The 15,954-nt window shown below is 35.0% G+C and overlaps 1 protein-coding gene across 7 annotated transcripts in view; it reads right to left on the bottom strand.

Annotated features, from left to right (window-relative positions):
• Window positions 1-15,954, bottom strand: part of LOC106463828 (pleckstrin homology domain-containing family H member 1-like) — a 151,051-nt gene that overhangs the window by 109,907 nt on the left and 25,190 nt on the right. For all 7 annotated transcript variants that reach the window (XR_002611576.1, XR_002611574.1, XR_002611575.1 and 4 more), the window contains exons 4-5: window positions 10,036-10,170; window positions 8,015-8,098 (exon numbers count right to left, since the gene is read on the bottom strand). Coding sequence is in view for 4 of the 7 variants with exons in the window: in XM_013923904.2 (XP_013779358.1) it covers window positions 8,015-8,098; window positions 10,036-10,170 (219 nt within the window). In the remaining 3 variants the exon portion in view is untranslated. The remainder of the gene's footprint in view (window positions 1-8,014; window positions 8,099-10,035; window positions 10,171-15,954) is intronic.

The following is a 15,954-nucleotide window of genomic DNA, read 5'->3' as shown; positions in this document are numbered from 1 at the left end:
AGTTTAGAGGATGGAACAGCCGAGATGGACCAATAGGTCCCATACTGTCCAAAAACATTATGTTATATTATGAATGATGGTCTAGTGCTTACTTCTAAATCAATTACATATCTGACAAAATATGAGTAGGGCTAACTAGTTGATTTAGGTGATGACTCAAGTAGAAACTGATTGGAACATTTCTGAGTGAATATTTTAAAACTCTGGCCTATGGGTGCATCCATATGCTTATTAGTTTATTTACTTCATGCATGTATCACATATCTCATTTAAGATGGCTTGTGATCATAAAATAGCATGAAGACTAATATTGTTAGTCACAGTTAGAACTATTAAAGTTACAATTCATTGGTACAATTAAAAACTGGTAACCAGTGAGAAAACTATGAATAGTGGTTTAGAGCTCTGCTTTAACTGATGGGTTTGAGCTTCCCAAGTCACTTTAGTTAACATTTTTTACTTTAAATTCCATTTAAAGTTTTGCAGTATTATCCACATTTTTCCCCTTAGAAAGTTATTGACAAATGTTCTTAAGTTCTCTTTTGTATTTTTATGAAAAATGCTTTTGGTCTTAAATAAGAGTATTTTAACATACAGAAAGTAGCAAGTTAGGCAGAATTATAGAACACGTTTTCTTTATATCATTTTGTTTTTAATTTTTATCCATGTTTATGTAGACTTTATATAGTGATTAGATTCAAAAACTTAACAACAATGCAAAAGTCCAATTTCTATCATATTAACTTCTGAATAGGATATGGTGTTATAAACTTAAGGTTAAAACAGACAAGCAATACAAGTCCTTATTAACAAACATTTAAGTTTCACATTTTATATATTTTTACCTTTTCAAACACAGTCACTTATCTTTAATACTCTAGGTATATATATGTTTTAATTTCTTTAATATCCAATTTTTATCTGTTATACTTCTTAACTTCTAACACTTATTGGGTATCTTCAGAATTACAAATATTAAAACTTTTGTTTTGTTAGCATAGTTAGTCCATCAATATCTAAATTTGATACAGTTTTTTTTGGTTTTGATACGTAAACTTTTTGAAAACAATTCTGCCTTTTCAAGTAGGCAGCAAAATATATAATTCTCTGTTTGTTATTTTATTTACTTATCAAGAAATTTTGTCAAACTGGGTTTTATATAGTTCCCTTAGTAATTTGCCACCATAGTCTGTTAGCTTCTCTATACAGTGGTAAAAATTAATTTCCAAATACTTTAACTCCAACTGGGATTGCATCATGTAGAGTGTTACAGTAAAGAGATGATTAAAAGGCTTTGTGTACCCCTTGACTGGTATTCCTGTACACAAACTGACAGATAGACAGTGGTCTCTTTGTAAAACATCTCAACATGATCCTGCAAGTGTCAACTTCTATCTGTTGGTAATGCTAATTTTTGAACCCATATTTCTTTGCAATGAGACAACCCTTTCATCTACTATTTCAATTCTTAAATTTTTCATTTTGTTTTGAGTGATGGCAATACTGATATCAGTACTTTCTGAACAGCTATCAGCCTGATAACAGTAGCTTCAATGGAATTCTGTATGTGATCAAACCTTTTCTTCATTTCTTTCAAGGTCTCTTTCAACAACACTATAGATTATTCCAGATAATGTTAATCTTAGCATCTGCTGAGCTTTTACAATCTTGTATATCCTTGTGCTCAGTATTTTTTGTTTTCTCTACATTGTTTAGTCTATGAAACAATAAAGTGTTAAAGAACCATAACACCCATCACTTGGGCATTATTCTCTAAATTTCAGGTGAACATCATGACTTATGTACGTTTTTCTTGGCACAAAAAAAGATGAAGCTTGGTACCTGCATGAAAATGTTCTTACAAAATCCAAGCACCATTAGTTATTAGTCATGAAGTCAACATAAAATTTACAATACAGGAAGTTTATAAGTCATTCAAACATTATTCAGGCAATTTGATTTGATTTAAACCAAGGTAAGTTTTATAACATATTATAAAAAAAAACATTTCCACAAAAGTTCAGGCTCTCACTGTCCAGAACTAGCAATTTAGAAAAATTTCCTACAAAAAAAATATCAGAGTGCATGAAGTTAACATTTTCCTTACCTGAAAAAAATATTTCAGACAGATACTTAACTCCCTGCACCACAAAATCTATAACCTCACAGACAATTGCCATGGAATTTCCTGCACATGACACAAGCCTCGAACTATCTCCCATCCTTAGGCATATATACATATATGTATTGTGCCAGTCTATGATGTAATCATCACAATGTTGTAGTCCTCCACCAATAAGAGGATGACACAACCTCCATACTCAGTAATCCCCATAAGAACTAGCACATAATTATAGGCTCATTCTTGCCAAGGTGAACAAAATGTGCCAGAAGTGGGGAAGAAGGATGGTAGGTGGTGCAGAGAGGTAAGTATCTAAATGAAATACATTTTCAGATATAGCAAATGTTAACTTCAGAACTGTTACTTACCTCTCAGCACCACTAAGAGTTAGAATTCCACATTAAAGATGGTGAAAGGGCAGGTGTTGACTAATTACATAAATTAGTTCCTTTCTGAAATAGTGACAGAAAGGGGTGTGACTTCCACAAGACTGGGGTTTGCCTAGTGGAGCAACACCCAGTGAGAGACAGCATCCTTTTTAAGCAGATAATACTCTTTGCCCAATAGGTTTTTTTTTCTTTTTAAGTTTTTAGATAGTAGAGTATAGGATAAAACGAAAATCCAGTGGCAGTGGTAACATGTCAGCAAGGTGGGCAGAACATTAGAATGTGAAGTGTAGCTAGGGCTTTAGGCTGTTCTGTCTTGGTTAAATACATACATGAGATAGATACTATAATGACAGATGGAGGGAGGAGGATCCTTCACCTGTGTCCCAAAGCAAATCTAAGTCCCATCCAATTGGACGTATCCACTGGGAACTGCTTGGGAGGTACTGTAAAGGGGTATCCTGTACTACACTCCAGGTAACACTCCAGCTCTACATTTTAAATAACAGGTGGGTCTAACTGGTTTCTTACTGGGAAGAAGGCATCATTCACAGAAGAAACTCCTCATATCAACATCTCCAGTTGCTTTAGACTGCAGAAGTAACAGTTTTCCCATGATCCACTAGAATAATGGAGAGGAGAACATGTAGAGGACAACACCAGAGAGCATGGGTTGGCCACCGTCATCAAGCAAAATCATCTGGAATTAGGTTCCCATTTAGAGACAGTGCAATGGGTTACTACAACTAAAGATAGCAAGCACAAGCCAGGTGTAAGAGCAGGAGTACACCTGGTGCTGTCAGTTTTTGTTTTTTTTGTAAAAGGTGCAGAACCAGCCATATCAATTATATAGATACAGTTCTGAAACAGCCTTGCAGAAAACTCCATCTCAGTAGTGGGAACTGAGCAAGAGGATTGGGTGGAACACACTCCATACTCTCCCACTCAATTCAGATTTCAGGTAAATATTCCCTGTGAGTTAATATTGATCACTCTGCAGAATCCAATGACATCAAATATAATGATTGTAGTGTTTAGTTCCATGTGGCATTTGTGTGTGTGTGTGTGTGTGTTTTGTCTCCTTTTTCTTGTTGAATATGTATAGAAAGAATGGTACACACATGGTGATGCCATGAAATGTGTGAAAGATACAAAGATCAAACTAGGTCAGTGAAGGAGTAGGAAAAGAAATTAACAGGCAAAACTCACCACACTAGATCCACTAGGTAGACTGAAGAATTGTGACTTGAGAGAGGAAGGCAAAAACCATAGGCTCAATGAAACCACCCAGTGGTGTAAGCAATGGAAGATGAATGGTTAGAGTGGAAGAAGATAAGTCCCTAAAGGAGGAGGTATGAAATGAAGAAAACAAGCAGCGGTGGTGTCCATTAAAAGGGATATTCCAAGCAGGAAAGCAACAGACAGTCATAAATGGACATAAAAGATGATTGGGAATGGAATGATCACTTAGTGAGGAAACAGAAGGAAGAAAGATGGGAGAAAACAAGACAGTTCAAGTCTTTGGAAGAAAGGAGTGGTCATGAAAAAAATCAACAGGTCTTTATGATATACAGGATGGAAAGAGGCAAAAGTATGAATGTCCAAACAAAAATGACCACAAGTGAGTAGGAGAAAACAACCAAAAGAAAGGGAATAGTGCTAAGCAAGAGGCAAAAGGTGTGGATAACCCCACTCAGTAACTGGCAATAGATGAAATGAACAGGGTGCAGCAAAAAAACAAGTAAAGCATAGGTCCTGAAAGTGGGTATCTCCCTGGCAGATAATGTAAAAAATGACTATAGAAGTGTCACAGTGTATTATCATCAGATGAACTGATAACTGTAAATGAAGATTTTGGAAATCCCGAAAATACTGCAGACAACTCTAGAATGTCTATAAGCAGAGATTTCTCTATCGGACACCAGACCTTGGAGAGAGTGGAGATGCTGAGAGCTGCCCCCAATTGGAAAAGAAGGCATCAGTGTAAAAATGCAAGTCAGGTGGAAAGGTGGGGCAGAATATCCTAGGTCATTTGGAGCAATCGAGCCACCATAACAGATATGATTTGTTTTTGTTTGGTTTGAATTTTGCACAAAGCTATGCAAGGACTATCTGTGCTAGCCATCCCTAATTTAGTAGTGAAAGAATAGAAGGAAGACAGCTAGTTATCACCACCCACTGCCAACTCTTCGGCTACTCTTTTACCAATGAATAGTGGAATTGACCATCACATTATAACATTCCATGACTGAAAGGGCAAGTGTGTTTGGTGGGATGGGGATTAGAACCTGCAATCTACAGATTGCAACTCAAGCACCCTAAATACCTGGCTATGCCAGGCCAACAGATAAGGAGAAAAATATGAATGGAAAGGCACAAAGGCAAATAAAGGATCATAGGACATGTACTACAGAATCCACTGAACAGTATGCATGTGTAGAGAGAACCTCTCATGCAGGAAGAGAAGGAGAGTGAAGAGTTTTCAATACAAAGATCTCCAAGGCATGAAAGATGCAAGGAAGATGGTTGAGCCCGCCCCATATGAGACTCAAGAAAGTTCCCAGGAAGACTTCAAAGATACAGAGGATCTGAGGGAAGAAGAGAAGTGAGATAATGAGGAGAAAGAAAAGGTGGAGTACAAAAAGCAGAAACAGATCTGAAGAAAAAACTCACACAAAGGTTGCAGTGAAAGGGAGACTATAGGTATGCAAAGGGAAGAAGCAGGCACAAAATATTCCACAGCAAAAATCAGTTCCAGGGAGGAATTACTGCCAAGTGTCTTGATGGCCCACCCAGTTGGAAGGGAGAATGTGGAGTAGAAGTGATAATATGAAGAACAGGAGAAGGGTAGCCCCATGGGACTCATGAGGATGGGTATCCAACATAAGTATCAATGGTCTAGTAATTTGAAAAATCAGGGAATTGAAAGAAGATTGTTGGAAAGCAGCCCTAACCCATGAAGCCAAGGAATCAAAAACATCCCCAAAGATTGGTGCAGTGTGAAAAGTGGCAAGACTTGGGTCAAGGAGAAAGGGAGGCAGACACAAATAAGAAAAACATCCAGACCAAGGAGACTCCAAGAACAGAGAAACCAAAAGAATATAGCAACAGTAGAGAAAGAAACAGAAGCTAAAGGGGCAAACAAAAAAGAATAAGTGACCTCATCAAAATAATCAGGGTCAAGATAAAGAACTACAGTGAAGAGGTGAAAACATGCAGATTGCAGGAAAGAAGAAGACAAAGAAGGAGAAAGAAGAGTGATTCAAACAGATAGCAGATAGGAGTAACACAAAAGATTGGGGGTTCAAAACATAAAAAAAAGGGTTATGACCTTAGGCCATAGCAAAGAAGTCACAAAGACAAAGAGGATATGAAAGACACTAACCAATATTGCAGTGTAAAAAGTCACATACCTGAGTAATGAGTGTAGCAAACATGAAAAGATACTGTGCCTCTGGTTGCTGTTGACATAGTTTGAGGGATTGCCTGAAGTGGAATGACTGGGCCTCAGGGATTTTTTTTTTTTGGGGGGGGTACTATGCATGGAAGTTGTATTGCCCTCTTATTGATAAAGGGTTACAGTATTATACTAAGGCACAATACACATAAACATATGTAGGGGTGGAAGTTTGTTCAGGGCATGTGCAGCAAAAATTCACAGCAGTTTAGTGTAAGTTAATAGTTCTTAGTGGTGAAGAGAGGTAAGTAATCTTCCTGAATCTAAAATATTTTACAGAAAGTCTAATAACTAACTACTCCTATAAATTTGACTGCCCTAAGAGAATTCTTTGAGAAATATTGAATAATGAATTTTATACAGATTTATAAAGTAATTCCCAGTGCTTTTTGTTGTGTTTCTGGCTGTGTTATGGATGCACATATTACAAAATATGAAGATTATGTAATGAATATTTCTTTATTTGTTGGACTTTAAATGTCAGTATATATATATGTGGAGTACCCTCACCTTTTACTTTAAAGGGGGGCAAGGTTGAGCAAAGTGTTCTTCATTTCAGGTATTATTGGAAATGTTATGAGATGCTCCCTTGTAAGTCATGTATTCTTTTTAGGTTGGTATTTGTTACATAAGCAAGTTTCAAGTGCTGGAGAACAGGGGCAATGAAACATCTCTTAATTGTTCAGTCACTTTCTATAGGCACCCCTTTAAACAACCAAATTGTTTAATGACGATTAAGGAAGTTGAAAATCTGTGTGGTTGTTATTAATATACAAAAGACATGTATACAAAAATCATCAATAATCTGATAGGGTGAGGTGTGTGTGGGGGACATATACTGATATAACTGAGATGAAATGATAGCATACTCTTAGATCTACGCTGAGACAAATAACATGTTTAACTGTAATAACAGGAGTATATTCTCTACTTCCAGGAAATCAGATCACACATCTTTTTTAAATGATAACTCCTGTACAACATATTTTCAAAATATTTTCATCTACCTAAACCTGCCATGCCAAGCACAGGTTACAGTAGAATGTTCACTCAGACTGTGCACTCTTAGCTCATCTGACACTCCACAAGCTTAATATCAAAATCCTCTAAACTTTAGTCCATTATACAGTAATCACATGCCATCAGGCCGTGCCTGTTAACATCACAATACTGCCAGTATTTTCAAAAGAAAGCTTAACTATTCCACAAACAACATAAATGTTCACAAGTGGCCAAGAAACACATGTAAGGACCGTAGGTTTTATATAACTTTAGTAAATACTGGAAAAACTGCTCTAATTTGCACACAAACTGGTTTTTCACTCATATCTAATTTACATGAACATTTTTGGGGTCACAAGTGTTTCTAAGAGTACACTACAATGAAGATAAACAAATATGCTTGGCAAACTACAATAAATGTTACTCAACATTGCTACAGTATACATCAATAAAACCCAAAGAATGTATACTGAGAATTGCAAAAAAGCAGTGGATTTCTTAAGCATAATATTTATAATTGGTAAGCTACATGATTATGTACTTATAAAGCATTGTGAGTTTCAAAAGTAAGATAATGAAATATATCTTAACCAATAAAATACTACATAAATTCAAAAACATTTCAATAAAGCTTTCAAAGGTAAAATATTTTCCTGAAAAGTTAATATCTTATATATATTGCTAACCTTGTTGTCTGTCCAAGCATTCATCTGTCTCCCATTTGAAAACCTGCACATGCAGGGAAAGCTCAACATTCACTTTTGAAATGACGGGAGCACAGGCATGAATAATGTTGATGCCAAATTGTATTTCACAAGCAGGATATTCTACACTAAATTGTTAGGAATTAATCACACAATCATTCACATTTCAAAATGTGGCATAACTTAAGGAATAAAAATGTAGATTTACCTTATGTTTCACAGCTACATTAGGATATTCAAAATGCTAAAATTTTATTTTTCAAAATATTAAAAACATATTCCTATTTGTAATACACATCCAACTTTTGAGAAAGATTTGATAAAAATGAATGTATTGAGTTACCTCTTTAAGCTTGTTTGTTACCCAGGTTTTAAGTATAGAAGCCTTGGCTTCTACTTTCTGAGCCTCTTGAGTTCTCAGGTTTTTCTGAAAGTAGAAATTAAAACAACTCAAAATCTATCCTTGTGCAATGTACAGAAATCAGTTTTGATCACACAGGGTTTAAATACGAAAAAAATTATTGACATTATAGTAAATACTTTAAAAGATTATGCATTAACTTAACGAAAATCATCTTTATCACATCACTGCTAATAATAAAATAAATCTTGTATTATATTAGACCATTTCATAATGGAAAATTTTAATTTATGTTTAGCATTTGCTAATTATAAAATGTGCTACTTCTTGATTTATATATTACTAAAAAAAATAAATAAGTTTGTTTGTTGTTAAGCACAAAGCTAAACAATGGGCTATCTATGCTCTGCCCACCATGGGTATCAAAACCAAATTCAGGGTGGGGGAGGCACATAAAGAGATTAAGATGTCTTTATGCTTCTCACCAATCTTATGGAAAACAATTAATATTTAAGAAAACATGATAATTTGATTTGTTAACAATAATAAGACGTAAGTCTAAAATTTTCATAAAGTATTTAGCCGGATATTCAGCTTTTTAAAATTCATATTTAGTTATTATCACTAATCAAAACCTTGATACCAAAGAAAACATTGCACTCTATATTAACCTTACATCATTTTTTTTTTAATTTAGTAAACAATTTAGAACCAATAGCTATATTTAGCATATATTAGCTAATAAATTTCACCATCTGTCTCTCCTCAACTATTATACAAGTTCTCTTTTGTATTTCTGGTATTATGCTGAAAATTACTTTATCTAAAATTATTATAGCACCAGTGTCTTGTCTATCCTGTGCCTTAGAAAGCACTGTCTATCATTTGTCTTGAGGACTGTATATCCTAACCCAATATTAAAACTATTCCTTTCTTGGTATGTTAGAAACTTCCAATGATATAACAGACTAAAATACAAATCATAAATCTTAACTATTAATGAGAAAACACTGTGTATATATGTATATATAAATATATATATATATATATATATATATATATATGTTCTACATGATGAAGCATGACAATCACCTGGTCAGTAATCGTAAACCCACTGTTACATTATTTTCAAGCCATCACCAAATTTGTACTATTAGCTAATAACACTAAAAAGTTTGAATGAATCACAACTTATACAAAGTAACTTTGCTACTATTATTATTATTATGTAAATTTTATGTTACTTGTACTTGTCTACAGTTTAAGATAATCTAACATTTCTAAAAAAATTAGATTAAAACTTAAATACTCATTTTCAGTACCACAGCTAATTATTCTTTTCAGTTAAATACTTAATGTGTTGTTTCTTAATTCTAATATTTGACATAAAAATGTATTAAACTACTGGTTATGATTATTATATTTTGGCATATTCACCCATGGTTTAGAATGTTTGTGACTATGTTTTCTAATAGCCTCAATTTCATTTTATCTTACCAATAAGTATTTTTTTAAAATCAGCAATAACACCCATCAGAGCATGCCCAGCTGATGAGATTCGAGACGGGTCAAAACTACAGTCATGGCCATGATATGATGACATATTTATATGTACATTTTATATTACTTTTGTTTTTACTACAAAAATACTGAGCCAGTTGGGCAAACTTCTGTGTTGTAAAAACTTGTTAAGTAGGTGTGTGAGCCAAAACCAATGCAACCATATGTGTCTATATATATACATATATAATGAAACAGATGCCTTTGTGATTCTAAATTTTATATAAAGTACATGTAACGTCAATAAATGTTTTAAATAACTTGCAAAAAGTTAACAAAGTGTTAAACTTTTAATCATTTAATTAAAATAGCTAAATGGGGATGTTTTAAAAACTTAAAATAGAAAAACACATAATATTGACCAAGTTTATGTATTTTGAGCTTTTTTTTACACCATTTCTCTTCAATAATAGAAATTAAAAAAATTTTCCTTATAAATTTACCTGCTTTTCAAGCTCTTGTCTTAGTGCTGAAATAATTTTGTCTTTCTCATCATACAAAGAGTTGAATTGGTTGCTAGCTGCATCATCTTGCTTTTGACAATTAGAAATAGTTGTCAACTCTTCCATTAGTTTAGCCTAAATGGTTAAAATATAAATTATATTTTGATAAATTGTACACCAGTATAAAACTATCAGAACATGCAGTGGAACTTAATTTATAAAGTTAAAAAGAAAGACAAAAACAAAACAAATAACACTAAAGCATTATAATTTCTGGGTATTTTTTCATCATTGCAAATATATAGTTCTTTGTGTTTTCAGTGTAAAGAAGATGTGTAGAACTGTAAAATAAAAATACTGGGAGTTCGTGGAATTGTGATGAAATGATATGATTGTTACCATTGTCTGAAATGGACCTTTTCATGCCACATTTTTACCAAACCTACAAAAAACAGATGTATTTTTCCATCACTCTTACTTTAGTTCTTCTAGACTGCTCAAAGAAAGAAAAAACATCAAAATGAAAAGCATATAAGTACAAAACAAACTTTGCTAATGGATTTATTGTATTTGTTGAAAGCTTAACCTCTGTCCATCAAATTTAGAAAACATTTCAAAGATATTAAGCTATCATTATGGGGTATGACTGCAACAATGTCTATGGTGAATATAAATCTTACATGACCCTGGAAAAAGCTTTAGAGCATGAATAATGTCTTAAGTAATAGGAAATGCAACTACAGGAAAAACAATAAGTTATGGGTGGTAGCATAAGCTAAAAAAAAACATGCCACCATGCAAAGTCTTTTGTATTTTAGAAATAAACTTAGAATTGTAATGTGTAAGGTTATCAATGTTTACATTTTTAGAATAAAATAAATTTCAAACAAGTACTTACCTCTGAAATACTGAAAGCCTTTCTTTGTTGATTTTGAATTAATGATGTCAATGAAACATGAGACCAGAAATTTCCAACACATATTGCAGAGCATGTGTCACTTACCCATAACTTTCCAATCTTCACATGGTTTATTGCAGAAGTGTTATTGGATCTTACATAAACTCCACTTTTCTGCTATAATTTAGATTTTATTAAAAGCTGCAGTTATAATGAAGTTTTCATTATGGGGAGGTAGGAAGAAAGGTATTTACGAAGTATCTGTTTGATATTTATTTTAATTCAAATCAGGTAGACTTTCCTCTGAAAAACTGAAAGCCAAAATACCCTCATTGTAAAGAAGATGGGAGCAAATGAACATGAAAAGAAACAGAAAAATATAAAACTACAAGCTACAGGGCAGAAGGATAATAATCTAGACAACAAGAAATATGTAAACAAGCAGAGTCAGAGTCAAATCCAGAACCAGAAAATAATTTGCAAAACTGGATTTGAAGGAAAATGAATGGAGTGAACCACCCTAATGAAAAAGACTGGACTTAAAGGACACTCAGAAAGAAAGCATTCTTCTCAGCAAGGTACCTCCTCACCCATGATGCCCTTTAAGATGGGAGCAAATGAACATGAAAAGAAACAGAAAAATATAAAACTACAAGCTACAGGGCAGAAGGATAATAATCTAGACAACAAGAAATATGTAAACAAGCAGAGTCAGAGTCAAATCCAGAACCAGAAAATAATTTGCAAAACTGGATTTGAAGGAAAATGAATGGAGTGGACCACCCTAATGAAAAAGACTGGACTTAAAGGACACTCAGAAAGAAAGCATTCTTCTCAGCAGGGTACCTCCTCACCCATGATGCCCTTTAACTTAGGTTTTGTGAATGGTAATAGTGCATTGAAACTATGGAGCTAACAATGGGATACAGATGATTGGATAAACAGGCAGGAAGAACGCTATGTCCGTCTCCAGACACGTGTTATGAAAGAACACACTACAGAGGCAGTAGTCCCTCTTCACCCATATCAAAAATTGCCAGTGAGTCACTGAATCAGTCACATTAATAGGTGCTCAGAGACAGGCAAAGAAAGATCCAAGCAATCCCCAAGGATGGGCTCTACAATGTGGGGACAGTGAAATGGGAACAGCAAAACAAATAAATAAAAATATAAATGATTCTCATTCTGGTTGGAGCTGAGACATCTAGTGATAATGGCAATTATGTTTATGATATCTGAAACATCAAGTAAGTGTATGCAAGTAAAAGTGGGAAAAGTGCTCACTGAGTTATCATCAACCACCAGATGACACTTGCTGTCCACTTCTAAACAACAACTACCACTCAAGGAACTCCAACATAAAGATTGTAGTTTTTGTCTGGGACAAACAGAAAGATATATGTGACATGTAAGAGCCCTAACTGAATGAAACCATACATATGGAGAGAACATGATTTTGTATGGATTTTTTTTATACAATCAAATAATTTCTCAACTGCAGACATACTTGGGTAGCTTAGGACAAATGCAGAGATTACAGAATATGCAAGATCCCTGACTGAATTAATTGATAGATATAGAGATTCTCAATACATGAGAAAAGCTTGAATTGTGTTACTGTATATTTCTTCTTCTATTTTGTTCATTTTGAAGTTGAAATAATTCATAATCTCAGATACCCTGGAAACAATTAACAATGGGTGTTGGCCAGAATATACAAAAACACATGAGCAGATTCCATTAAGCCTGGAGAATAACCACAGGTGACAAAAGGAGCCATGAAAGTTATCATTTTTTTTACCTCAAGGGACATCACTTGGTGGGAAACCACATCTTTCTCATGCAGGGAATACTCTTTGCCCAATAAAAATGGTAAAAGAAAAGGTACTGTCAAAACAACCTTCTATATGGTGCCAAAGTATGGAATAAGTTGGTAAAATGTAAAATTGCTCAACCGGCTGTTGTCTCTCAGGCAGTTGGTTGAACATTATTGTGAAGTGTGGATAGGAAATATGCTAGGCCACACAGTATTGGAGAAATACTTATGTGAAGTACTTAGCAGAATAAGCAGGTGCAGTGAGAAATTATCCCAGATCTGCATCTCGAGGATAATTCAAGACCCATCTAGCTGGTAAAACTACTGGCAATGGCTTGGCTCATAGTGTATTGGGGTGGCTTGTACAACATTTTCAGGTAACACCTTAGCCCTACTTCCATTTGAGAGGTGCTCCACCCTATCTCATACCAGTGGGACTATACCAACCCCAAAGGAAACTCTCCATATCAACCATCCAGCAGCTTGGAACTGAGGAAGCAAAGGTTCTTCCTTTACTTCACTAGAAAACTAGAGGGGGGGGGGAATTGGTATGGGGGAAAATACCAGAGAGGTACACATCTGCATAATGTCCTACAGTGACAGACTGTAGAATGGGTTACCATGAATAGGGACAGCAGGTGCTAGACATGTACGAGGGCAAGATAACACTTCATGCTAAATTGTATTTCTTACAAAGTATGGCCTTGAGTGTAAAAAAAAAATATATATATATATAGACACACATACACACATATATATATATACTCAAAACAGTATTGCTTAAAACCCCATCTCAACATCAAGCACTGAGCAGGGGCAGATAGGTGGCTGATCACTCTCTTTTAGAAGAGAATGTCTCCATTAAGAGATAAATCCTTTTGTGCTGGAAAATAAGAAGACACAAAAGCCTTGGTAACAGATACTCCATGTCTTGAATAAGTAAAAAAGCATGTTGAGCACACCCTGCATATAACTCGAGAAAGAACCCCAAGTTAATGAAATATTGGGTGGGGGTCAAGAATGAATATGAGAGCCAAACCAGCCACCCTAAATGAGATGACACCCAAGGGAACGGAAGGTCACAACAATGAGTGCCACACTGGATGGGGCAAGTGGAAGTTAAATATCCTTTGAATAATTAAACAGTAGGCCAAATAATGCAATATCCAAGTAAATGCCAACAAGATCCAATTGAAAACATACTGTATTTTTTTATTGAGAAAGAAACTATGAGCTAGATGTGTACAGATTTACATTCAACTTCAAATTTTTTAACACAGTATGAAAATTCAAAGCTTGTTTGTTTCTTTTTAGCACAAAGCAACACAATGAGCTTTCTGCACTCTGTCTACCACAGGAAATTACATAAACATTTTGATGACCCATCAGGAGACTTTTAACCAACCTGAATGGAAGAGCTGTGAACAGAATATTTGACTCTTGTGGATGAACCAAAGGAAGCAAAAATGCAAGTGGAAAACTCAAGGTGTGGAGAAAACATTTTGGACAACAATCCTGGTCATTCAAATCCTAGAAGAGTATCGACCTCAGAGTGGGTAAATTGTCCACCAGGAAGCATGGAATGAACAAAGCTGATTCAAGTGGGACAGATCTATGGCAGGTCACCAACCTATCATCTTTATTGGAGTGACCAAAAGATAGTAGAAATAACCAAGTGTGGGGTCAAGGAAATGTTCCATAGCATTCTAATTAGTCTGCAGCAAAGGGAGTCCACAGGTGCACAAAGTGGGAAAGCCATGCCTTCATTAGACTGGAGCTAAGGGGTAGCTCCAGGAACAAGTCACCTCCAAGACCCATGATAGCCAGCCCTTGGAGAGGGGAAACACTGAATAATTACAATAGGATTAGGAACAGGAAAGCAGGCAGTGTCACAAGGCTCTAGAGGAATAGAAACCTGGTAGAGCACCCTGGTCCAAGTGAAAACCAAGAAACCAAAGTGAGCAGAAATAACTGTGGATAAGCTGCATTGCTTCAAAATGTCAAAATATGAGAAATACCTATAAAAAACCTCCTCATGAAGAATGAGTGAAACATACAGATCCCTAGAGAAGATTAAAGGAAGCAAATGACAGAAAGTAAGGCATCCCAACGTACATGCTAGAAACAAAGTTAACTGGAACACAAGAAAATAAAAAAATTTAGAGTAAGGTGTAAGATAATATGTGTAAGTTTCTCCAGTAAAGCTGGCAGGGTCATGATAGGCTTTAGATCATGATCATCATGATGTAAATATGAAGCATAGACAAATACAAAGAAGTTGAGTAAGTTAGAAACAAAGACAAGGAGGTGGAAAGTGAGAGAGAGAGAGAAAGAAGGAAAGAGAGAAGATCCCCAAGCTGAAAGAAGATATTCAGGTAAATGAGGCTTATACAATAAGGTAGCTCAAGATTCATCAAAAAATAACTTGAGAAAGAGAAAACAAAAGACAAATATTTGCATAATCCTAGCAGCAAAGGATAAGAATGGGATTACCTGCTTATTTGGGGAGAGGGAACCAGATATGGGGTAGGCTCAGCTAAAGCAACAGAATCAGGAGGTCTTGAATACTGAATCTGAGATCAGAATGGAACCAACAATGTTTAATTCCTATTGAGGAGTGTCAGAACCTCTAGAGATGTCAGAAACAAGAAAGTATGAATATGATCCACTAAACTGTATTATGTTTTGATTTAATTTCCTCTGGTATGTCTATGGTACATAGGCTTTGATCAATAATGTAAGGATGAGTACTTAACAAAACCTGAACATTGGATTAAAACAATGGCAAATAGTACTGTCAAAGAAATCTTATCACAGACAAGGGAACTCCGTTCATTAGTTAATTTTCCGTAAAAATTCTTTCCGAAGAAACTTTACCGATACATGTCCTTTCTTAAATAAAACTGGTTTACTCTTTCCAAATACAACTTTGCAATACACTTAATTTCCACGGTCATGCTATAATTCACAACAGACGTCTCACGTGCTCAACAATACGTCTCTTTCTGTCCGCAGTTCAATTACACATTGTTGTCGTCACGTCCTGACCGCCTTATATGTACAAGAATACCGAAATATAGCAACCTCCTGAGGTTTCATGAACATTCTAGAAGTGCATGACGTGTTACTAGCATTACGTGACCTCCGCTGTTGTAACAATGCCCCTTAATTGTATTGTTCGTCCCAAACAATAGCCACTTACATT

Source organism: Limulus polyphemus, unplaced genomic scaffold, assembly GCF_000517525.1.
Source record: "Limulus polyphemus unplaced genomic scaffold, Limulus_polyphemus-2.1.2 Scaffold1494, whole genome shotgun sequence".
Taxonomy (NCBI): domain Eukaryota; kingdom Metazoa; phylum Arthropoda; class Merostomata; order Xiphosura; family Limulidae; genus Limulus; species Limulus polyphemus.
Note: the sequence above shows the minus strand (reverse complement) of the source record. Positions and strands in the feature narration are given on the sequence as shown.